The sequence below is a fragment of the Bombina bombina genome, chromosome 3, assembly GCF_027579735.1.
Source record: "Bombina bombina isolate aBomBom1 chromosome 3, aBomBom1.pri, whole genome shotgun sequence".
NCBI lineage: Eukaryota > Metazoa > Chordata > Amphibia > Anura > Bombinatoridae > Bombina > Bombina bombina.
In genome coordinates, this window is record NC_069501.1 from 11,231,462 (window position 1) to 11,259,246 (window position 27,785).

The following is a 27,785-nucleotide window of genomic DNA, read 5'->3' on the forward strand; positions in this document are numbered from 1 at the left end:
TATATTACAGCACAGTGTGAGGGGTAGGCAGCACATTATATTACAGCACAGTGTGGGGGGGTAGGCACATTATATTACAGCACAGTGTTGCAGGGAAGGCACATTATATTACAGCACAGTATGTGAGGTAGGCACATTATATTACAGCACAGTATGGGGGGTAGGCACATTATATTACAGCACAGTGTGTGGGGTAGGCACATTATATTACAGCACAGTGTGGGGGGTAGGCACATTATATTATAGCACAGTGTGAGGGGTAGGCACATTATATTACTGCACAGTGTGTGGGGGGGTAGGCACATTATATTACAGCACAGTGTGTGGGGGGTAGGCACATTATATTACAGCACAGTGTGTGGGGGGGTAGGCACATTATATTACAGCACAGTATGTGAGGTAGGCACATTATATTACAGCACAGTGTGGGGGGTAGGCACATTATATTACAGCACAGTGTGAGGGGTAGGCACATTATATTACAGCACAGTGTGAGGGGGGTAGACACATTATATTACAGCACAGTGTGTGTGTGGGTGGGTAGGCACATTATATTACAGCACAGTGTGTGGGGGGGTAGGCACATTATATTACAGAACAGTGTGGGGGGTAGGCACATTATATTATAGCACAGTATGGGGGGTGGGCACATTATATTATAGCACAGTGTGAGGGGTAGGCACATTATATTACAGCACAGTGTGTGAGGGGTAGGCACATTATATTACAGCACAGTGTGTGTGTGGGTGGGTAGGCACATTATATTACAGCACAGTGTGTGGGGGGGTAGGCACATTATATTACAGAACAGTGTGGGGGGTAGGCACATTATATTATAGCACAGTATGGGGGGTGGGCACATTATATTATAGCACAGTGTGAGGGGTAGGCACATTATATTACAGCACAGTGTGTGAGGGGTAGGCACATTATATTACAGCACAGTGTGAGGGGTAGGCAGCACATTATATTACAGCACAGTGTGGGGGGGTAGGCACATTATATTACAGCACAGTGTTGCAGGGAAGGCACATTATATTACAGCACAGTATGTGAGGTAGGCACATTATATTACAGCACAGTATGGGGGGTAGGCACATTATATTACAGCACAGTGTGTGGGGTAGGCACATTATATTACAGCACAGTGTGGGGGGTAGGCACATTATATTATAGCACAGTGTGAGGGGTAGGCACATTATATTACTGCACAGTGTGTGGGGGGGTAGGCACATTATATTACAGCACAGTGTGTGGGGGGTAGGCACATTATATTACAGCACAGTGTGTGGGGGGGTAGGCACATTATATTACAGCACAGTATGTGAGGTAGGCACATTATATTACAGCACAGTGTGGGGGGTAGGCACATTATATTACAGCACAGTGTGAGGGGTAGGCACATTATATTACAGCACAGTGTGAGGGGGGTAGACACATTATATTACAGCACAGTGTGTGTGTGGGTGGGTAGGCACATTATATTACAGCACAGTGTGTGGGGGGGTAGGCACATTATATTACAGAACAGTGTGGGGGGTAGGCACATTATATTATAGCACAGTATGGGGGGTGGGCACATGATATTATAGCACAGTGTGAGGGGTAGGCACATTATATTACAGCACAGTGTGTGAGGGGTAGGCACAATATATTACAGCACAGTGTGAGGGGTAGGCACATTATATTACAGCACAGTGTGAGGGGTAGGCCCATTATATTACAGCACAGTGTGTGGGAGGTTAGGCACATTATATTACAGCACAGTGTGGGGGGTAGGCACATTATATTACAGCACAGTGTGGGGGGTAGGCACATTATATTACAGCACAGTGTGGGGGGGTAGGCACATTATATTACAGCACAGTATGGGGGGTAGGCACATTATATTACAGCACAGTGTGTGGGAGGGTAGGCACATTATATTACAGCACAGTGTGTGGGAGGGTAGGCACATTATATTACAGCACAGTGTGAGGGGTAGGCCCATTATATTACAGCACAGTGTGTGGGAGGTTAGGCACATTATATTACAGCACAGTGTGGGGGGTAGGCACATTATATTACATCACAGTGGGGGGGGTAGGCACATTATATTACAGCACAGTGTGGGGGGTAGTCACATTATATTACATCACAGTGTGGGGGGTAGGCACATTATATTACATCATAGTGTGGGGGGTATGCACATTATATTACAGCACAGTGTGTGGGAGGGTAGGCACATTATATTACAGCACAGTGTGTGGGAGGGTAGGCACATTATATTACAGCACAGTGTGGGGGGTAGGCACATTATATTACATCACAGTGTGGGGGGTAGGCACATTATATTACAGCACAGTGTGGGGGTAGGCACATTATATTACATCACAGTGTGGGGGGTAGGCACATTATATTACAGCACAGTGTGGGGGGTAGGCACATTATATTACAGCACAGTGTGGGAGGGTAGGCACATTATATTACAGCACAGTGTGGGGGGTAGGCACATTATATTACATCACAGTGTGGGGGGTAGGCACATTATATTACAGCACAGTGTGGGGGGTAGGCACATTATATTACATCACAGTGTGGGGGGTGGGCACATTATATTACATCACAGTGTGGGGGGTAGGCACATTATATTACATCACAGTGTAAGGGGTAGGCACATTATATTACATCACAGTGTGGAGGGTAGGCACATTATATTACATCACAGTGTGGAGGGTAGGCACATTATATTACAGAACAGTGTGGGGGGTAGGCACATTATATTACAGCACAGTGTGAGGGGTAGGCACATTATATTACAGCACAGTGTGTGGGAGGTTAGGCACATTATATTACAGAACAGTGTGTGGGAGGTTAGGCACATTATATTACAGCACAGTGTGTGGGAGGGTAGGCACATTATATTACAGAACAGTGTGGGGGGGGTAGGCACATTATATTACAGCACAGTGTGGGGGGTAGGCACATTATATTACATCACAGTGTGGGGGGTAGGCACATTATATTACAGCACAGTGTGGGGGGTAGGCACATTATATTACAGCACAGTGTGGGGGGTAGGCACATTATATTACATCACAGTGTGGGGGGTAGGCACATTATATTACATCATAGTGTGGGGGGTAGGCACATTATATTACATCACAGTGTGAGGGGTAGGCACATTATATTACATCACAGTGTGAGGGGTAGGCACATTATATTACAGCACGGTGTGAGGGGTAGGCACATTATATTACATCACAGTGTGGGGGGTAGGCACATTATATTACATCACAGTGTGGGGGGTAGGCACATTATATTACATCACAGTGTGGGGGGTAGGCACATTATATTACATCACAGTGTGGAGGGTAGGCACATTATATTACAGAACAGTGTGGGGGGTAGGCACATTATATTACAGCACAGTGTGAGGGGTAGGCACATTATATTACAGCACAGTGTGTGGGAGGTTAGGCACATTATATTACAGCACAGTGTGGGGGGTAGGCACATTATATTACATCACAGTGTGGGGGGTAGGCACATTATATTACAGCACAGTGTGGGGGGGTAGGCACATTATATTACAGCACAGTGTGGGGGGGTAGGCACATTATATTACAGCACAGTATGGGGGGTAGGCACATTATATTACAGCACAGTGTGTGGGAGGGTAGGCACATTATATTACAGCACAGTGTGTGGGAGGGTAGGCACATTATATTACAGCACAGTGTGGGGGGTAGGCACATTATATTACATCACAGTGTGGGGGGTAGGTACATTATATTACAGCACAGTGTGGGGGGTAGGCACATTATATTACATCACAGTGTGGGGGGTAGGCACATTATATTACAGCACAGTGTGGGGGGTAGGCACATTATATTACAGCACAGTGTGGGAGGGTAGGCACATTATATTACAGCACAGTGTGGGGGGTAGGCACATTATATTACATCACAGTGTGGGGGGTAGGCACATTATATTACAGCACAGTGTGGGGGGTAGGCACATTATATTTCATCACAGTGTGGGGGGTAGGCACATTATATTACATCACAGTGTGGGGGGTAGGCACATTATATTACATCACAGTGTGGAGGGTAGGCACATTATATTACATCACAGTGTGGAGGGTAGGCACATTATATTACAGAACAGTGTGGGGGGTAGGCACATTATATTACAGCACAGTGTGAGGGGTAGGCACATTATATTACAGCACAGTGTGTGGGAGGTTAGGCACATTATATTACAGCACAGTGTGGGGGGTAGGCACATTATATTACATCACAGTGTGGGGGGTAGGCACATTATATTACAGCACAGTGTGGGGGGTAGGCACATTATATTACAGCACAGTGTGGGGGGTAGGCACATTATATTACATCACAGTGTGGGGGGTAGGCACATTATATTACATCATAGTGTGGGGGGTAGGCACATTATATTACATCACAGTGTGAGGGGTAGGCACATTATATTACATCACAGTGTGAGGGGTAGGCACATTATATTACAGCACGGTGTGAGGGCTAGGCACATTATATTACAGCACAGTGTGAGGGGTAGGCACATTATATTACAGCACAGTGTGGGGGTAGGCACATTATATTACAGCACAGTGTGTGGGAGGTAGGCACATTATATTACAGCACGGTGTGGGGGGTAGGCAAATTATATTACATCACAGTGTGGGGGGTAGGCACATTATATTACAGCACAGTGTGGGGGGTAGTTAAATTATATTACATCACAGTGTGGGGGGTAGGCACATTATATTACAGCACAGTGTGGGGGGTAGGCACATTATATTACAGCACAGTGTGGGGGGTAGGCACATTATATTACATCACAGTGTGGGGGGTAGGCACATTATATTACATCACAGTGTGGGGGGTAGGCACATTATATTACATCATAGTGTGAGGGGTAGGCACATTATATTACATCACAGTGTGAGGGGTAGGCACAGTATATTACATCACAGTGTGAGGGGTAGGCACATTATATTACAGCACGGTGTGAGGGGTAGGCACATTATATTACAGCACGGTGTGAGGGGTAGGCACATTATATTACAGCACAGTGTGAGGGGTAGGCACATTATATTACAGCACAGTGTGAGGGGTAGGCACATTATATTACAGCACAGTGTGGGGGTAGGCACATTATATTACAGCACAGTGTGTGGGGGGTAGGCACTGTGACAGACCCCTCTGTCAACCTCCCTACAGATTATGGATTTGGCCATTATGTTAAGTCACCCTGTGCCCATTATAGGTACAGGGTGCAAATCCAACAGTACTGGAGGGGTTAACTTCAGTTTTGAGTAACTGTTGTTGGAGGGGTTAACTTCAGTTTTGAGTAACTGTTTTGTCTAAGACAGTTGGAGTTGTTTTTGAACCAGAAGTAAACAGGAGAAGGACTATTAACAAGTATCTGAGCAAAAGGACCTGATTTTAAAGAAAACATAGAGTTCTGAGAGTTGAAGGAGAGTGTCAACCAAGTGGGAGACCTGCATAACTACCGGGCATATAGCCCTCAATAAAGTAGATTCTGTTTTACCCTCAAGACGGAGCTTGGTCTCGTGTTTGTGGGGAAATTAACTGGATTTGTGTGTTGCTGATCCCGTATTCAGGGCATCTTTCATCTGGTATTAACCCTCGATAACAGGGTTATACCATAACAATTGGTGGCAAGCAACGGGTTGGTCCTCATCACCCAGAAGAGCAACTACACATCCGGACCTAATAGGAATACCGTATGAAAGGCTGAAAAGAGCCACCCTTAAAGACCTGCTAGAACAACGGGGCTGACAGTCCAGTAACCTCAGGAAGAGGGAGATTATTACAATACTGACCGAGATGGACGGAGTACCAGGGCCCGAAGGAACCAATGAGCCCAGCATATCAGACAGAACTCCCGAAGAAGCAAGCTTTGACCGGGCAGTTAAAATAAGACTGGCACATTATGGCCCCAACCCGACTGCCGAAATTATCGACCGGGTCATAGCAGCCGTGGAGGCCAACCTACTTCGCCAAAGCGGCGCTGCAGCAGCCCAAGTCACAGCAACCTCAGTGGAAAAGAGAAAAGTACATTTTGCAGCTTTTAAAACTTCATTGAAACAGAAGGAGAGATTGATGGGTACCTTTCGGATTTTGAGAGGCAATGTGCACTACACAAGGTACCCGCAGAAGACTGGGTCACGATATTATCCGGAAAATTATCCGGCCGGGCCAGCGAGGCTTTTCGGGCCATTCCAGATGAGGAAGTCGGGGATTATAATGCTGTAAAAGAGGCTCTGCTCTCCAGGTATGCGATTACACTGGAAGCATACAGGAGACGGTTCAGAGACACTGTTAAACTAGCTGGAGATTCCTACGTCGAGTGGGCATGTAAGGTGCACCACACAGCAGCTCACTGGATGGAGGGGTGCCAAGCCGTATCTGGGGAAGAGGTGCTGCAGCTATTTCTGTTGGAACATTGCTTCGACAAGTTATCCGCAGGAGTTAGAGAGTGGGTTCAGGACCATAAACCCTCCACCATGTATGAAGCTGTTCGCCTGGCAGATGAGTATATCGATGCCCGCAAACTGGACACAGCTACCAGTTACCAACCCCCGGCGCACCGCTCTACCATATGAAGGGTTTACCAGCTGATGTTCTCCTTGAAAATGACTTGGCCCCCCTTGTTTCTGCCTATGCTCCGATGGGTCCCGCTGATGTTAACCCTGTGACTACCCGTGCCCAGACCCATGCCGCCGAGACCGACCCACCTGCTTCTGAGACCCAGGTAAGACTCTCTTCCCTGACTTGTACCCTAGATCAGGCCCCCTTAGGCTGGGATACCCCAGAGACATACGGGAGGGAAACCCGGGAGGATCCGACCCTTCAGAAGTATAGGGCTAGGGCAGATGCTGGAGATGAGGGGGTAGATGGGGAACGTTATGAGTGGGTGGGGGATAGGCTATATAGAATCGCTAAACCTTCCCAGAAAAGTACTGCCCCTCCGCAGAATCAGCAGCTGGTGGTGCCTGCCAAATACCGGCAAGAGATTCTGCGAATTGGGCATGATGTACCATTAGCTGGACATCTAGGGTCCCGCCGCACAGCTCATAGGATCACCCAAAATTTCTTCTGGCCCAATTTTAACAGAGATGTGCGGGTATATTGTAGTACTTGTGACACCTGTCAACGGGTGGGTAAGCGGGGGGATCACCCAAAAGCTAGGCTTATGTCTATGCCTATCATTGGGGAACCCTTTTCCCGCATAGCCGTTGACATTGTGGGTCCACTGGCCAGAGCTAGTCCATCAGGTAAGAAGTATATTCTCACCGTGGTGGACTATGCCACTCATTACCCAGAGGCAGTAGCACTGTCTAATATAGAGGCAGAGACAGTAGCTGATGCCCTGGTTAAGGTTTTTACTAGCGTCGGGTTCCCTAAGGAGATTCTCTCCGATCAGGGGACCCAGTTTACCGCTGTGCTCACCCAGCAGCTGTGGAAGGTGTGTGGCATTAAACCGCTGCTCAGTTCGCCTTATCACCCACACACTAACGGTCTCTGCGAGCGCTTTAATGGCACCCTCAAGCAGATGCTGAGGACCTTTACTGACGCTTGCAGAGACTGGGAGCGATTCCTGCCTCATCTGTTATTTGCGTACAGAGAGGTGCCCCAGGAATCTACTGGGTTCTCTCCCTTTGAGTTACTCTATGGGAGAAGGGTCCGCGGACCCCTGGATCTCATTAGAGGACACTGGGAGGGAGAGACAGAGCAGGAGGGGATCCCCATAGTGCCATATGTCCTGGAACTCCGGGACCGCATGGAGAAACTGTTCCTGATGATAAGGGAGAATCTCCAGGTGGCCCAGGGGAGACAGAAGGGGTGGTACGATCGGGGTGCCCGGCAGTGGGTCTTCCAGGTTGGACAGAAAGTTTTGGTGCTCAAGCCTGTGACGACCAACAAGATGCAAGCATCTTGGCAGGGCCCGTATAAGGTGTTGGCTCAGGTGTGTGATACTACCTATATTATAGCCAGCTGTGCAGATGAAAGGATCCAGCGATCCTTTCATGTGAACATCCTGAAGGAGTATCAGGAGAGGCCAGAGGATGTCGTTGCAGTGTGTGTGACGACCCAGAGAATTTACCCCTGCCCGACTTACTAGAGAAGGACCCCCAGACTGACCTTACTAGTCTTGTGCAGTTAGGGGACCGGTTAAGCCCTACAGAGAAGGTACAGGCAAGATAGCTTCTGTGGGAGAAGCAGGCGACGTTCTCCCAAGAGCCCGGCTACACTACCCTAGCTGTACATAAGGTAGAGACCCCTGGACAGAATCCCCTGCGACAGCCCCCCTACCGTATCCCCGAAGCAGTCTGAGAAGAAATGCGGAAGGAGATACAGGAGATGGCTCGGCTGGGAGTCATCGAGCACTCCGATAGCCTTTGGGCTTCACCTGTAGTCCTGGTACCTAAGAAAGATGGGACCACCCGGTTCTGTGTGGACTACAGGCGGCTCAACGAAAGGACCACCACTGATGCCTACCCGATGCCCCAGGTAGACGAATTACTAGACCGTATTGCTAGGGGACGCTATCTGACCACCATAGACCTGTGTAAGGGCTATTGGCAGATTCCCCTGGCCGAGGATGCTATCCCCAAGTCGGCATTCGTCACCCCATTTGGCCTGTACCAGTTTAAGGTCATGCCCTTTGGGATGAAGAATGCTCTGGCTACCTTCCAGCGTATGGTGGATAGACTCCTTGATGGCTTCCAGGATTTTGCTTGTGCATACCTGGACGACATTGCGGTCTACAGTGAGTCCAGGGAGGAACACCTAATCCATGTAGGGGTGGTTCTGGACAAGATTTGGGCCGCTAGCTTGACCTTGAAACCAGACAAGTGCCATCTAGGTATGGCTGAAGTACAGTACTTGGGTCACCGAGTGGGGTGTGGGAGCCAGAGACCGGAGCCAGTGAAAGTAGAGGCTGTGGCTAACTGGCCCACACCTATTACTAAGACCCAAGTGCTAGCCTTCCTGGGGACGGCCGGTTATTACCGATGTTTTGTCCCAGACTACAGTACTATCGCCAAGCCCCTGACTGACCTGACTAAAAAGAATCTTCCTAAACAGGTCCTGTGGTCTCCAGCTTGTGAAGCCGCGTTTCAGGCACTGAAGCAGGCTCTTGTGAATGCCCCTGTCTTGGCTGCCCCAGTCCCTAACAAATGTTTTCTTATTAACACAGATGCTTCCATGTATGGACTGGGGGCTTTGCTGAGCCAAGTTGGGGGGGATGGAGGAGAGCACCCTGTCGCATACCTGAGCAGAAAGTTGTTACCTCGAGAAGTAAGTTATGCGGCAGTAGAGAAGGAATGTTTAGCTCTGGTCTGGGCACTGAAGAAGTTGAACCCTTATTTATACGGACAGGAATTCTCTCTCATAACGGACCACAATCCCTTAGTCTGGCTTAACCGGATCTCAGGAGACAATGGTAGATTGCTGCGATGGAGTTTAGCCCTCCAACCCTATAACTTCACCATCAGCTACCGGCCTGCTAAGCAAAATGGGAATGCAGATGGATTGTCCCGGCAAACTGACATTCCTACCACCTCCTAGTCCTGTCATCCCCAAGTTGACCCGCCAAAGGGTCAAGCTGGGTCTGCCGGAGTGTCCCACCAGGAGGGGGCCATGTGACAGACCCCTCTGTCAACCTCCCTACGGATTATGGATTCAGGCATTATGTTAAGTCACCCTGTGCCCATTATAGGTACAGGGTGCAAATCCAACAGTACTGGAGGGGTTAACTTCAGTTTTGAGTAACTGTTGTTGGAGGGGTTAACTTCAGTTTTGAGTATCTGTTTTGTCTAAAACAGTTGGAGTTGTTTTTGAACCAGAAGTAAGCAGGATAAGGACTATAAACAAGTATCTGAGCAAAAGGACCTGATTTTAAAGAAAACACAGAGTTCTGAGAGTTGAAGGAGAGTGTCAACCAAGTGGGAGACCTGCATAACTACCGGGCATATAGCCCTCAATAAAGTAGATTCTGTTTTACCCTCAAGACGGAGCTTGGTCTCGTGTTTGTGGGGAAATTAACTGGATTCCTGTGTTGCTGATCCCGTATTCAGGGCATCTTTCATCTGGTATTAACCCTCGATAACAGGGTTATACCATAACAGGCACATTATAGTACAGCACAGTGTGAGGGGTAGGCACATTATAGTACAGCACAGTGTGGGGGGTAGGCACATTATAGTACAGCACAGTGTGGGGGGTAGGCACATTATATTACAGCACAGTATGGGGGGTAGGCACATTATATTACAGCACAGTGTGGGGGGTAGGCACATTATATTACAGTGTATATATAGCCTTACAGCAAAGTAAGGGGGCGCTAGTGATAATATAGATAGTGATATTAATCTATATACTCTTTAAAAAATGCAAATTGGTAATTGTGTATACAATACAAATAAAAAAATAAAATAAAACAAAATAAAAGAAAAAATAAATAAAATCCTCTCAAATGAGGGAAGTCCAAATATAAATACAAAATCAAGGCAAAAATGAGTCCTTTTCAAAACCAAGTGGAAAAGCCCTGTGGTGGCTGCCTCCTCCTCGCCGACTGGTCCGGGTATAACTATGAGGAATAGAAGAAAATAGAGGGGCGCCTCATGTGTAGGATCAACAGATATAAAAATCAGTAATAACAGTAGTAGAGCCAAATGGGTACTCACACACTTCACAAGCACACCAATGTGCTGGTAGTAGCAGGCTGCAGATTCAAATAGGTGTGGCAGCTCACCTCTCAGGTAGTACCGTGATGCTGGAGATGGAAAAGGAGACACAGAAAAAAAGCACTACATGTGCAGACTGTTAAAAATATAACAAACAATATTTTCAGTGGTACAGATGGTTACTCACATACTCCTTGAGCACACTTATGTGCTGGTAGAAACAAGATGCAAATTTTAGGCAGGTGTAGCAGCTCACCCCAGATCAGATTTCTTAGTGCTGTAATCAAATGGCTCCAATAGGTAACACAAAGTCCCAAAAAGGTAGAGAGACTCTTATGTATCAGCAGGGCAGTAGGTAGGTAAAGATATCCACTCAAAGGCGTATTTCTAGTAAAATACAAATATTTATTAAAAACAAAAGTTAAAAAACACAACAGAACAATTGCTGTGTTAGGTGGATAAAAAAGGGGTTAACAGTGACCCCAATAATGCAACGCGTTTCTCGGTTTTGCACCGTTTCATCAGGCATAAAATTGTTCTTATTCCTACCTCTCCTGCCTCTGCTTTATATAGCCAGCTAACAAACATTATCCTCCTTTCAGAGGGGTGTGTTTAACAATTAATCACTGACACCTGTCTAGGGTGGCTAGTCTCCTAATTACAAAATGTTAAGGAAATCCAATGTACTTATATATGCAAGAAAACTGTCTATTTGTTGTTTATAATATACGTGTATATGTACAACAGACTAGCTTTCTATCTGATATACGTATGTGTATAAGTGTAAGGGGGATTTTCTTTCTATTCCATCTATTCTATAGATCTCCCAACAGTGATAGTCTATTCCTGTACTATATATGTTATATGGCTCATCCATCAGTAATATTTCCCTATATTAATTCCCTATATTAATTGGCCGGGGTGCATATGAATTTTAACCTCTGTGGGGTTCCCCCCCCCCCTATATCTAGAAATATTCATAGCCGTAAACTTTTTACAAAATAATCTGTCCTCTTAATAATATGTCCTAACGTTGTACTTTATAGGTATTAATGGGGGTTTCTATACTACGGTAATTTTATCAATGCTGCACTCCACAAGCAGCATATATGAAATTTACAGCGAAACATTAACCCAATATTGACTTGGCTCAACTAAATGGTATGCACTGTATTATAAATAGTGCCCTAGTGTTCCGATTTCTTTAGATAAATTTGTAATTTTTATAATTACATAGTATATTCGATCTCAAAATGTGATTAAAAAATCACACATAATAAATATCAAAATAAACCACGATTGTGGAGCAAAACACAGTCTAAAATCTAGTATATAAATACAAAAAATCAAATTTATGTTGATAAATCTTGGAGTAATGCATAAAGTAGCATATGGTGAATATTAATATGGTGTATAATATAACATAATATTTGACACATTTTGAGACATATTATGTTATATTATACACCATATTAATATTATTAAATACTAGATTTTAGACTGTTTTGCTCCACAATCGTGGTTTATTTTGATATTTATTATGTGTGATTTTTATCACATTTTGAGATCGAATATACTATGTAATTATAAAAATTACAAATTTATCTAAAGAAATCGGAACACTAGGGCACTATTTATAATACAGTGCATACCATTTAGTTGAGTACTTTAATACCTATAAAGTACAACGTTAGGACATATTATTAAGAGGACAGATTATTTTGTAAAAAGTTTACGGCTATGAATATTTCTAGATATAGGGGGGGAAAAAACCCCACAGAGGTTAAAATTCATATGCACCCCTGCCAATTAATATAGGGAATTAATATAGGGAAATATTACTGATGGATGAGCCATATAACATATATAGTACAGGAATAGACTATCACTGTTGGGAGATCTATAGAATAGATGGAATAGAAAGAAAATCCCCCTTACACTTATACACATACGTATATCAGATAGAAAGCTAGTCTTTTGTACATATACACGTATATTATTAACAACAAATAGACAGTTTTCTTGCATATATAAGTACATTGGATTTCCTTAACATTTTGTAATTAGGAGACTAGCCACCTTAGACAGGTGTCAGTGATTAATTGTTAACCACACCCCTCTGAAAGGAGGATAATGTTTGTTAGCTGGCTATATAAAGCAGAGGCAGGAGAGGTAGGAATAAGAACAATTTTATGCCTGATGAAACGGTGCAAAACCGAGAAACGCGTTGCATTATTGGGGTCACTGTTAACCCCTTTTTTATCCACCTAACACAGCAATTGTTCTGTTGTGTTTTTTACCTTTTTTTTTTAATAAATATTTGTATTTTACTGGAAATACGCCTTTGAGTGGATATCTTTACCTACCTACTGCCCTGCTGATACATAAGAGTCTCTCCACCTTTTTGGGACTTTGTGTTACCTATTGGAGCCATTTGATTACAGCATTAAGAAATCTGATCTGGGGTGAGCTGCTACACCTGCCTAAAATTTGCAGCTTGTTTCTACCAGCACATAAGTGTGCTCAAGGAGTATGTGAGTGACCATCTGTACCACTGAAAATATCGTTTGTTATATTTTTAACAGTCTGCACATGTAGTGCTTTTTTTCTGTGTCTCCTTTTCCATCTCCAGCATCACAGTACTACCTGAGAGGTGAGCTGCCACACCTATTTGAATCTGCAGCCTGCTACTACCAGCACATTGGTGTGCTTGTGAAGTGTGTGAGTACCCATTTGACTCTACTACTGTTATTACTGATTTTTATATCTGTTGATCCTACACATGAGGCGCCCCTCTATTTTCTTCTATTCCACATTACATTACAGAACAGTGTGAGGGGTAGGCACATTATATTACATCACAGTGTGGGGGGTGGGCACATTATATTACATCACAGTGTGGGGGGTAGGCACATTATATTACATCACAGTGTGGGGGGTAGGCACATTCTATTACATCACAGTGTGGAGGGTAGGCACATTATATTACAGAACAGTGTGGAGGGTAGGCACATTATATTACAGAACAGTGTGGGGGGTAGGCACATTACATTACAGCACAGTGTGAGGGGTAGGCACATTATATTACAGCACAGTGTGGGGGGTAGGCACATTACATTACAGCACAGTGTGAGGGGTAGGCACATTATATTACAGCACAGTGTGGGGGGTAGGCACATTATATTACAGCACAGTGTGAGGGGTAGACACATTATATTACAGCACAGTGTGGGGGGGTAGACACATATTACAGCACAGTGTGGGGGGGTAGGCACATTATATTACAGCACAGTGTGGGGGGGGGGTAGGCACATTATATTACAGCACAGTCTGGGAGGGTAGGCACATTATATTACAGAACAATGTAGGGGGGTAGGCACAATATATTACAGCACAGTGTGGGGGGTAGGCACATTATATTACAGCACAGTGTGGGGGGGGGGTAGGCACATTATATTACAGAACAGTGTGGGAGGGTAGGCACATTATATTACAGAACAGTGTGGGAGGGTAGGCACATTATATTACAGCACAGTGTGGGGGGTAGGCACATTATATTACAGCACAGTGTGGGAGGGTAGGCACATTATATTACAGCACAGTGTGGGAGGGTAGGCACATTATATTACAGCACAGTGTGGGAGGGTAGGCACATTACATTAAAGCACAGTGTGGGAGGGTAGGCACATTATATTACAGCACAGTGTGGGGGGTAGGCACATTATATTACAGCACAGTGTGTGGTAGGGTAGGCACATTATATTACAGCACAGTGTGTGGGGTAGGCACATTATATTACAGCACAGTATGGGGGGTAGGCACATTATATTACAGTACAGTGTGAGGGGTAGGCACATTATATTACAGCACAGTATGGGGGGTAGGCACATTATATTACAGCACAGTGTGGGAGGGTAGGCACATTATATTACAGCACAGTATGGGGGGTAGGCACATTATATTACAGCACAGTGTGAGGGGTAGGCACATTATATTACAGCACAGTATGGGGGGTAGGCACATTATATTACAGTACAGTGTGTGGGGTAGGCACATTACATTACAGCACAGTGTGAGGGGTAGGCACATTATATTACAGCACAGTATGGGGGGTAGGCACATTATATTACAGCACAGTGTGGGAGGGTAGGCACATTACATTACAGCACAGTGTGGGAGGGTAGGCACATTATATTACAATACAGTGTGAGGGGTAGGCACATTATATTACAGCACAGTGTGAGGGGTAGGCACATTATATTAAAGCACAGTGTGGGGGGGTAGGCACATTACATTACAGCACAGTGTGGGGGGGTAGGCACATTATATTACAGCACAGTGTGGGGGGGTAGGCACAATATATTACAGAACAGTGTGGGGGGGTAGGCACAATATATTACAGCACAGTGGGGGGGGGGGGGTAGGCACATTATATTACAGAACAGTGTGTGGGGGGTAGGCACAATATATTACAGCACAGTGGGGGGGGGGTAGGCACATTATATTACAGAACAGTGTGGGGGGGTAGGCACAATATATTACAGCACAGTGGGGGGGGGTAGGCACATTATATTACAGAACAGTGTGGGGGGGTAGGCACAATATATTACAGCACAGTGGGGGGGGGGGGGGTAGGCACATTATATTACAGAACAGTGTGGGGGGGGTAGGCACAATATATTACAGCACAGTGGGGGGGGGGGTAGGCACATTATATTACAGCACAGTGTGGGGGGGTAGGCACATTATATTACAGAACAGTGTGGGGGGGTAGGCACAATATATTACAGCACAGTGGGGGGGGGGTAGGCACATTATATTACAGCACAGTGTGGGGGGGTAGGCACATTATATTACAGAACAGTGTGGGGGGGTAGGCACAATATATTACAGCACAGTGGGGGGGGGGGGTAGGCACATTATATTACATCACAGTGGGGGGGGGGTAGGCACATTATATTACAGCACAGTGTGGGAGGGTAGGCACATTACATTACAGCACAGTGTGAGAGGGTAGGCACATTATATTACAGTACAGTGTGAGGGGGTAGGCACATTATATTACAGTACAGTGTGAGGGGGTAGGCACATTATATTACATCACAGTGTGGGGAGGGTAGGCACATTATATTACAGCACAGTGTGGGGGGGGGGGTAGGCACATTATATTACATCACAGTGTGGGGGGGGGGTAGGCACATTATATTACATCACAGTGTGGGGGGGGGGGGGGTAGGCACATTATATTACAGCACAGTGTGGGGAGGGTAGGCACATTATATTACAGCACAGTGTGGGGAGGGTAGGCACATTATATTACATCACAGTGTGGGGGGGGTAGGCACATTATATTACAGCACAGTGTGGGGAGGGTAGGCACATTATATTACATCACAGTGTGGGGAGGGTAGGCACAATATATTACAGTACAGTGTGGGGGGGGGTAGGCACATTACATTAAAGCACAGTGTGGGGGGGTAGGCACATTATATTACAGCACAGTGTGGGGGGGGGTAGGCACATTATATTACAGAACAGTGTGGGGGGGTAGGCACATTATATTACAGAACAGTGTGGGGGGGTAGGCACAATATATTACACACCTGTCACATTTTGCCAACTCATACTTACACTCTGAGTCCTTGCTCTTAAAGTATCCAAAGACCCTGGTCTCTTCCTCCATCCTGTCCAGCGCCTTCAGCTCCTGGTGACTGTTGATGATCTCCACAGGGTCCTCTATCAGCTGCGCAGGTAGAAATTATCAGACCATGTGTATATTTGCTGTTTCACCTATTGTACATCACAGTGCAGGTTGTGCTATAACCCTGAGAGTACAGCATACTAAACAAACTAACATGATGAATGCATTCGCTATAAAGGTGCTGTTCCTGCTCTGGCAGTGACGGGGTTAAGTGTGTAATGTTGGTTTGGAGACATAAAGGACACTATCCTCATAACACAATCAATAAAGGACACTAAAATCATTATTTTTTTTTTTAAACTTTGATAAAAATACATGAGGGATGTCAAAATAATGTGTGAGTAATGGATGTGTAATGCCTAGAACTGTCTGAGTAATGTGCAAGTAATGTGTATGTAATTCCTAGTACTGCCTGAATAATGTGTAAGTAATGTGTGTTTAATGCCTAGTACTTCCTGAGTAATGTGCAAGTAATGTGTATGTAATTCCTAGTACTGCCTGAGTAATGTGTGTGTAATGCCTAGCATTACCTGAGTAATGTGTGTGCAATACCTAGTACTTCCTGAGTAATGTGTGTGTAATTCCTAGTACTGCCTGAGTAATGTGTGTAATGCCTTGTACTTCCTGAGTAATGTGTGTGTAATTCCTAGTACTGCCTGAGTAATGTGTGTAATGCCTTGTACTTCCTGAGTAATGTGTGTGTAATTCCTAGTACTGCCTGAGTAATGTGTATGTAATGTGTGTAATGCCTTGTACTTCTTGCGTAATGTGTGAGTAATGTATAGTACTGACTGAGAAATGTACTAATAATTTGCAAGTAATGTGTGTTTAATATCTAGTACTGTGTGAGTAATGTGCAAATAATGCCTCGTTCTGCCTGAGTAATGTACAAGTATTGTGCAAGTAATGTGTGTAATACCTAGTACTTCCTGAGTAATGAGTGAGTAATGTGTGTGTGTAATACCTAGTACTTCCTGAGTAATGTGTATGTAATCCCTAGTACTGCCTGAGTAAGGAGTGAGTAATGTGTGTGTAATTCCTAGTACTGCCTGAGTAATGTGTGTAATGCCTAGATTTGCCTGAGTAATGTGCAAATAATGTGTGATTAATACCTAGTACTTCCTGAGTAATGAGTGAGTAATGTGTGTGTAATACCTAGTACTTCCTGAGTAATGTGTATGTAATTCCTAGTACTGCCTGAGTAATGTGTGAGTAATGTGTATGTAATTTCTAGTACTGCCTGAGTAATGTGTGTGTAATGCCTAGCATTACCTGAGTAATGTGTGTGCAATACCTAGTACTTCCTGAGTAATGTGTGTGTAATTCCTAGTAATGCCTTGTACTTCCTGAGTAATGTGTGTGTAATTCCTAGTACTGCCTGAGTAATGTGTATGTAATGTGTGTAATGCCTTGTACTTCCTGAGTAATGTGTGTGTAATTCCTAGTACTGCCTGAGTAATGTGTGTAATTCCTAGTACTGCCTGAGTAATGTGTATGTAATGTGTGTAATGCCTTGTACTTCCTGCGTAATGTGTGAGTAATGTATAGTACTGACTGAGAAATGTACTAATAATTTGCAAGTAATGTGTGTTTAATATCTAGTACTGCCTGAGTAATGTGTGAGTAATGTGCAAATAATGCCTCGTTCTGCCTGAGTAATGTACAAGTATTGTGCAAGTAATGTGTGTAATACCTAGTACTTCCTGAGTAATGTGTGTGTAATACCTAGTACTTCCTGAGTAATGTGCAAGTAATGTGTATGTAATCCCTAGTACTGCCTGAGTAATGAGTGAGTAATGTGTGTGTAATTCCTAGTACTGCCTGAGTAATGTGTGTAATGCCTAGATTTGCCTGAGTAATGTGCAAATAATGTGTGATTAATGCCTGAGTAATGTGTGAGTAATGCCTAGTACTGCTTGAGTAATGTGCAAGTAATGTCTAGTTCTGCCTGAGTAATGTGCAAGTAATGTGTATGTAATTCCTAGTACTGCCTGAGTAATGTGTGTGTGTGTGTGATCCCTAATACTGCCTGAGTAATGTGTGAGTAATGTGTGTAATACCTAGTACTTCCTGAGTAATGAGTGAGTAATGTGTGTGTAATACCTAGTACTTCCTGAGTAATGTGCAAGTAATGTGTATGTAATCCCTAGTACTGCCAGAGTAATGAGTGAGTAATGTGTGTGTAATTCCTAGTACTGCCTGAGTAATGTGTATGTTATTTGTGTGTAATGCCTAGTATTGCCTGAGTCATGTGCAAATAATGTGTGAGTAATGCCTAATACTGCCTGAGTAATGTGTGAGTAATGTCTAGTTCTGCCTGAGTAATGTGTATGTAATTCCTAGTACTGCCTGAGTAATGTGTGTGTAATCCCTAGTTCTGCCTGAGTAATGTGTGTATAATCCCTAGTACTGCCAGAGTAATGTATATAATGTGTGTAATGCCTAGTACTGTCTGAGCAATGTGCAAGTAATGTGTATGTAATTACTAGTACTGCCTGAGTAATGAGTGAGTAATGCCTAGTACTGCCTGAGTAATGTGTGAGTAATGTGAAAGTAATGTGCAAGTAATGTCTATTACTGACTGAGAAATGTACAATTAATATGCAAGTAATGTGTGTTTAATACCTAGTACTGCCTGAGTAATGTGCAAGTAATGCCTAGTTCTGCCTGAGTAATGTACATGTATTGTGCAAGTAATGTGTGTGTAATACCTAGTATTTCCTGAGTAATGTGCAAGCAATGTGTATGTAATTCCTAGTACTGCCTGAGTATTGTATATGTAATGTGGGAGTAATGCCTAGTACTGCCTGAGTAATGTGCAAGTAATGTGTATATAATCCCTAGTACTGCCTGAGTAATGAGTGAGTAATGTGTGTGAGTAATGCCTAGTACTGCTTGAGTAATGTGTGAGTAATGTGCAAGTAATGTCTAGTTCTGCCTGAGTAATGTGCAAGTAATGTGTATGTAATTCCTAGTACTGCCTGAGTAATGTGTGTGTAATACCTAGTACTGCCTGAGTAATGTGTGTATAATCCCTAGTACTGCCAGAGTAATGTATATGTAATGTGTGTAATTCCTAGTACTGTCTGAGCAATGTGAGTAATGCTTAGTACTGCCTGAGTAATGTGCAAGTAATGTGTATGTAATTCCTAGTATTGCCTGAGTAATGTGAGTAATGCTTAGTACTGCCTGAGTAATGTGAAAGTAATGTCTATTACTGACTGAGAAATGTACAATTAATATGCAAGTAATGTGCAAGTAATGTGTGTTTAATACCTAGTACTGCCTGAGTAATGTGAGTAATGTGCAAGTAATGTCTAGTTCTGCCTGAGTAATGTGCAAGTAATGTGTGTTTAATACCTAGTACTGCCTGAGTAATGTGCAAGTACTGCCTGAGTAATAGGAAAGTAATATGTGAGTAATGCCTAGTACTGCCTGAGTAATGTGTGAGGAATGTGTGTGTAATGCCTAGTACTGCCTGAGTAATGTGTGAGTAATGTGTGTTTAATACCTAGTATTGCCTGAGTAATGTGTGAGTAATGTGCAAGTAATGCCTAGTTCTGCCTGAGTAATGTGTGCGAAATACCTAGTACTGCCTGAGTAATGTGTGAGTAATATGCAAGTAATACCTAGTACTGCCTAAATAATGTGCAAGTACTGCCTAGTACTGCCTGAGTAATGTGCAAGTAATATGTAAGTAATGCCTAGTACTGCCTGAGTAATGTGTGAGTAATGTGCAAGTAATGTGTGGGAAATACCTAGTACTGCCTGAGTAATGTGCAAGTAATGTGTGAGTAATTCCTAGTACTGCCTGCGTAATGTGCAAGTAATGTGTGAGTAATGCCTAGTACTGCCTGAGTAATTTGTAAGTAATGTGTGGGTAATGCCTTGTACTGCCTGAGTAATGTGTGAGGAATGTGTGTGTAATGCCTAGTACTGCCTGAGTAATGTGCAAGTAATGTGTTAGTAATGACTAGTACTAGCTAAGTAATGTGTGAGTACTGCCTAAGTAAAATGTAAGTAATGTGCAAGTAATGCCTAGTACTGCCTGAGTAATGTGCAAGTAATGCCTAGTACTGCCTGAGTAATGTGCAGGTAATGTGTGAGTAATGCCTAGTACAGCTTTAGTATTGTCCAAATAATGTGTGAGTAATGCCTAGTACTGTCTGAGTAATGTGCAAGTAATGTGAATGTAATACCTAGTACTGCCTGAGTAATGTGCAAATGATGTGCAAGTAATGCCTAGTACTGCCTGAGTAATGTGCAAGTAATGTGTTAGTAATGCCTAGTACTGCCTGAGCAATGTGCAAGTAATGTGTTAGTAATGCCTAGTACTGCCTGAGTAATGTGCAAGTAATGTGTTAGTAATGCCTAGTACTGCCTGAGTAATGTGCAAATGATGTGCAAGTAATGCCTAGTACTACCTGAGTAATGTGCAAGTAATATGTGAGTAATGCCTAGTACTGCCTGAGTAATGTGCAAGTAATACGTGAGTAATGCCTAGTACTGCCTGAGTAATGTGCAAGTAATACGTGAGTAATGCCTAGTACTGCCTGAGTAATGTGCAAGTAATACGTGAGTAATGCCTAGTACTGCCTGAGTAATGTGCAAGTAATACGTGAGTAATGCCTAGTACTGCCTGAGTAATGTGCAAGTAATACGTGAGTAATGCCTAGTACTGCCTGAGTAATGTGCAAGTAATACGTGAGTAATGCCTAATACTGCCTGAGTAATGTGCAAGTAATGTGTTAGTAATGCCTAGTACTGCCTGAGTAATGTGCAAGTAATACGTGAGTAATGCCTAGTACTGCCTGAGTAATGTGTGGTTAATGCCTAGTACTGCCTGAGTAATGTGCAAGTAATACGTGAGTAATGCCTAGTACTGCCTGAGTAATGTGTGGTTAATGCCTAGTACTGCCTGAGTAATGTGCAAGTAATACGTGAGTAATGCCTAGTACTGCCTGAGTAATGTGTGGTTAATGCCTAGTACTGCCTGAGTAATGTGTAAGTAATACGTGAGTAATGCCTAGTACTGCCTGAGTAATGTGTAAGTAATACGTGAGTAATGCCTAGTACTGCCTGAGTAATGTGTAAGTAATACGTGAGTAATGCCTAGTACTGCCTGAGTAATGTGTAAGTAATACGTGAGTAATGCCTAGTACTGCCTGAGTAATGTGTAAGTAATACGTGAGTAATGCCTAGTACTGCCTGAGTAATGTGCAAGTAATTTTAACAACAAATCAGTAAACTGATAAAAGAGTACAAATGTAGCACTCATGAATGTTATAAGGAAATTTCAATATACAGCAAAGGAAGAAAAAATACATAAAACTTAACTTTTACTGAATTGGTTTAAAACTAAGGGTATACATATGCCATTAAAATGAGCACATGCCTTCTAACGCTGGGCTATATATGGCCCTATCGTTAAAGGAAATCCTGTAGGGTCTCAAAGGTGTCCAATGGGTAGACACCTCGAGGCTGGCTAATATCTACCAGACCAGAAATATGTGAATTATATAGGTAGATGGTGCTAAGTTCCAAATATACAGAGCATTCACGTTAGTGGGATACTCAATACCTGTACCTGTTATTTTTCGGTATTAATACATTCTCAGGAAATACCAGAGACCTATACCATTAGGTTTTACCATTAATTATAACTTACAGATATGTAACTCCAGATGCTAGGTTCTAAAAATATATAAAGCATACTTGTTGTGGAGTTATTAAATACCTATACCTGTAATTTACCGTATTAATACATTTTCTGGAAATACCAGAGACCTATACCATTTAGTTAACCGTTAGTAATAACTTTCAGATATGTTATGGAAATGTACCACAATCGAGATGCTTAGTTCCAAATATATATGAAGCATTCTCATTGTGGGGATACTAAATACATATACCTGTTAGTTTACTGTATTGATAAATTCTCTGGAAACACCAGAGACCTGTACCATTTAGTTTACCGTTAGTTATAACTTGCAGATATGTAATGAAAAAGTACCCTACTTCAGATGCTAAGATCCAAATATATATATAAAGCATTCACGTGGGTGGGATACTAAATACCTATATCTGTTAGTTTACCATAATAATAAATTCTCTGGAAATACCAGAGACCTATAACATTTAGTTTACCGTTAGTTATAACTTTCAGATATGTACCACACTTCCCAATTAACGGAACCAGTGATCTACCTCTCTGGATATCCCAGAGATCTATACCATTGGGTTTACCTAGCTAAAAAAGGCCTGGGCCAAATTGGCGTTGTGAGCTGTGGTGAGGGAAACCCTCAAAGCGGTTGGTATGACCTAGAGTACCTTATTAGTTATCGTAAATAAGTTAGTAGGCATGGCAATTAAAACATGAACAAAACACAGGGAAGGTAGAGGGGGACGCCACTGACGCGTTTCACCGTAGTGGCTTTTTCAAAGGGCAGTCTCACTCTGTCTTCGTGAGGTTTAAATACCCTATGATGTTTGTGGATTGGCGGAATCTAGAGGCCTGACATATTTCGGAAGTGGTGATTGGATGTGATGGTGGGTCAATCCTTATAGTGTATTCCAATTGGCTGATTCTACGTTATTCATTGTATATATAGTTAAGATTGATTAAAACCATGTCTTTACTCGTTTTCAATGATTTTGTGTTTAATAACTTTCTAGATTGTATATAGTATAATGTTTAGTATTCGGTCATGTGCTTACATAATACTATGTTTATTGAGTTAGTTCTCATTGGGGAAATGTCCGTAATACTTCTTTGTTATTGGATCATATAGCTGTCAATCATCACAATGTATTGTGATTGGTACACAGTATACATAACATTCTACATTGTCTGTAAATAAGATATCTCGCTATAAAAATGTGAAAAACATACAGTATATATAAGCTGAATCCGATGTGTGTTTATACATTGCTCGTTTTGACTTAGCTTGGATCGCTTAGCTCAGATATCGGATGTATAACTTGAATATTTACGAACGGGTGTTACTCATTCTAATTGGTCAGTATTGCTGTTTTTCATTGCAGCCACCAATAAGAATGCCCATCTATGGGAATACCTATAACTATGAAGCTGAGAATAAAATTATTGTATAGAATATTTTTTGGATATATAATTTGTATTATTAAAGTCCATAACACTATTACTGTATGTGTTGTGCGTTGTAATAAGGCTTATCCTGACATTATTTAATACTGTAACATGTAGCTAAATTTTCTAAGTTCATATTTTTAGTAAGTCTATATTGTACCATAAATCTTAATAACATAACGTAGGAAATATGTAATTATGGATTATGAGGCTTCGTATTTAAAAGGTGTGTTCTCATAACTTATATCACAGGATGAATAAAGGGATTTAGGATGGGATCCACAACGTGAATGATTTATACAAATTTGAAACTTAGCATCTTTCATTATATATTTGAGAGCTTTAACCAACGGTAAACCAAATGGTATAGGTCTCTGGTATTTCCAGAGAATGTATTAGCACGGTAAACAGATATAGGTATTTAGTATCCCACCCATGTGAATGCTTTATATATATTTGGATCTTAGCATCTGAAGTAGGGTACTTTTTCATTACATATCTGCAAGTTATAACTTACGGTAAACTAAATGGTATAGGTCTCTGGTATTTCCAGAGAATTTATCAATACAGTAAACTAACAGGTATAGGTATTTAGTATACCCACAATGCGAATGCTTCATATATATTTGGAACTAAGCATCTGTCAGGACTCATTTTCATTTCTTTAAGTACTTCCCCTTTAAATCTTCTCTCTTACCTTGGAGACATCACTCTCTTGCTTTCCCTTTAAATAGAGTACACACAGTTAGTATTGATTTGTGTTTGCTGAAACACTCGTCTGTTCCTGAGCTCTCCTAGAACGGATTACAAATAACTTTACTATCAGATTTCCTAATAAATCGGTCAAGGTCTCTACAAGTTTACTTTTGCAGATTCTCCTAAGTTTCCAGATGGATGCATTTATTTACTTACTCAACGCAGAAGCCTAAACATTGTTTTGCAGCCTTTTCAGCACTACAGATTGCTATAGCCACTACAGATTGCTATAGCCACTACAGATTGCTATAGCCACTACAGATTGCTATAGCCACTACAGATTGCTATAGCCACTACAGATTGCTATAGCCACTACAGATTGCTATAGCCACTACAGATTGCTATAGCCACTACAGATTGCTATAGTCACTACAGATTGCTATAGCCACTACAGATTGCTATAGCCACTACAGATTGCTATAGCCACTACAGATTGCTATAGCCACTACAGATTGCTATAGCCACTACAGATTGCTATAGCCACTACAGATTGCTATAGCCACTACAGATTGCTATAGCCACTACAGATTGCTATAGTCACTACAGATTGCTATAGTCACTACAGATTGCTATAGTCACTACAGATTGCTATAGTCACTACAGATTGCTATAGTCACTACAGATTGCTATAGCCACTACAGATTGCTATAGCCACTACAGATTGCTATAGTCACTACAGATTGCTATAGCCACTACAGATTGCTATAGCCACTACAGATTGCTATAGCTCCTGTCAGCTCAGCTGAATATCACATCCTCTCTTTCTCAGAAGCACTGCAGCTCCTCAGCTACAAATACTAAGGTACTCTAGTACTATTTACATCTGCTAAGGCTGTATATCTAGGAATTTCATGAATCATATTGACTGTTTTGATACTTTTGCTAATACTTTATTTATATCTGAAATCGGATCTTGGCTCCTCCCACTCCAGGACAGACCTGTTTGTTTTTACTTACCTTACTTCAAGTTCATTTCAGCTTATGTCTGCTCATAGTTGTTCTTACTCGCTGAAACCGTTACTATCACGTGTCATATTCAGACTATTTGCTATCACATGTGCTTTGCAGTGATTACTTTGTATACAGCTCTCCTAAGGGGTTAATCAGAGAATCATACTTGAATTCAACTGAATTTTATTTAAATGCATCTGCTATTATAAGACTCTCAATGATCGAGAACTCAACTATATATAAATAATATTCTAATTACTATACCATGATATTTACTTATTGTAGTATTTATCTAAGCAAATAGTGATACAACCTGTCTTTTTAAAGAGATACCGCTGCTAAACAAATCTGCAGTTGTATTCCTTTTAATCAAACCTCCCAGCATCTGAAGTGTGGTACATATCTGTAAGTTATTACTAACGGTAAACTAAATGGTATAGATCTCTGGTATTTCCTGAGAATGTATTAATACAGTAAATTACAGGTATAGGTATTTAATAACCCCACAACAAGTATGCTTTATATATTTTTAGAACCTAGCATCTGGAGTTACATATCTGTAAGTTATAACTAACAGTAAAACCTAATGGTATAGGTCTCTGGTATTTCCTGAGAATGCATTAATACAGGAAAATAACAGGTACAGGTATTGAGTATCCCACTAACGTGAATGCTCTGACGGTTCGAGACTCTATTCTCAACACCTCACCCCAGGTCCGCTGCCTTGGGGTCACACTAGACTCAGAACTCGCATTCAACCCACATATACAAACGCTTACCAAATCCTGCCGTTCACACCTACGCAACATTTCCAGAATTCATCCCTTCCTTACTACAAAAATACTTATTCATTCCCTCATCCTGTCACGCATTGATTATTGCAATCTACTCTTAAATGGCCTTCGAAAACAATGCCTCTCCTCCCTCCAATCTATTATGAATGCTTCTGCTAGACTCATCCACCTAATTCGACGATCTACATCAGCTGCTCCGCTCTGCCAGTCTCTACACTGGCTCCCCATACACTCCAGAATACAATTTAAAGTATTAGCCCTAACCTACAAAGCACTCAACAGTCTAACTCCCAACTATATTTCCTCTCTCATCGTGAAATACTCCCCATCCCGTCCTCTCTGATCAACCTCTGAGCTACGTCTCTACACTCCTGTTATCGCTAAGTCCCACTCCCGCCTCCAAGACTTCGCACGTGCTGCTCCTGTCCTCTGGAACTCTCTACCCCGCTCCATTAGACTGTCTCCAACCTTGTATAGCTTCAGAAGATCCTTGAAAACCCACCTATTCAGAGAGACTTACCATCTCTCCTCCATCCCACATCCAAACCAAACTAATACATGTACATGAACTGCCTTACTCACTGCTGCAAATACAACCGATGTAACAAGCTACCCCAACCTTATGTCTCTGCACCCTAAACCTATAGACTGTGAGCTCTCCGGAGCAGGGCCCTCTTCCTCCTGTGCTAGATTTGTTTAGTCTTGTTATGTTTTGTATTGTATCACAAATCTTTGTCATTGTATACCCCTATCATTGTACCCAGCGCTACGGAATTTGGCGGCGCTATACAAATTAATAATGATGATGATGATAATAATAATATTTGGAACTTAGCACCATCTACCTATATAATTCACATATTTCTGGTCTGGTAGATATTAGCCAGCCTCGAGGTGTCTACCCATTGGACACCTTTGAGACCCTACAGGATTTCCTTTAACGATAGGGCCATATATAGCCCAGCTTTAGAAGGCATGTGCTCATTTTAATGGCATATGTATACCCTTAGTTTTAAACCAATTCAGTAAAAGTTAAGTTTTATGTATTTTTTCTTCCTTTGCTGTATATTGAAATTTCCTTATAACATTCATGAGTGCTACATTTGTACTCTTTTCAGTTTTTTACTGATTTGTTGTTAAATGTATGACAAGTACAAGCACCATTCCCTAATAAACCATTATCATAAATAATCATACAAAGGGGAACGTTTTGTATATCCTAAGTAGTGCCATTGTTATTCTTTGTAATAATGTGCAAGTACTGCCTGAGTAATCTGCAAGTTGTGTGTGAGTAATGCCTATTACAGCCTGAGTAATGTGTAAGCAATGCCTAGTACTGCCTGAGTAATGTGTAAGCAATGACTAGTACTGCCTGAGTAATGTGTAAGCAATGACTAGTACTGCCTGAGTAATGTGTAAGCAATGCCTAGTACTGCCTGAGTAATGTGTAAGCAATGACTAGTACTGCCTGAGTAATGTGTAAGCAATGACTAGTACTGCCTGAGTAATGTGTAAGCAATGACTAGTACTGCCTGAGTAATGTGTAAGCAATGCCTAGTACTGCCTGAGTAATGTGTAAGCAATGACTAGTACTGCCTGAGTAATGTGTAAGCAATGACTAGTACTGCCTGAGTAATGTGTAAGCAATGCCTAGTACTGCCTGAGTAATGTGTAAGCAATGACTAGTACTGCCTGAGTAATGTGTAAGCAATGACTAGTACTGCCTGAGTAATGTGTAAGCAATGACTAGTACTG

The 27,785-nt window shown here is 42.4% G+C and overlaps 1 protein-coding gene across 1 annotated transcript in view; it reads right to left on the bottom strand.

Moving 5' to 3' along the window:
* Positions 1-27,785, bottom strand: part of LOC128652786 (calsequestrin-2-like) — a 164,191-nt gene that overhangs the window by 98,383 nt on the left and 38,023 nt on the right. Inside the window, exon 4 of the mRNA XM_053705719.1 lies at positions 16,352-16,463. Coding sequence (XP_053561694.1) covers positions 16,352-16,463 — 112 coding nt within the window. The remainder of the gene's footprint in view (positions 1-16,351; positions 16,464-27,785) is intronic.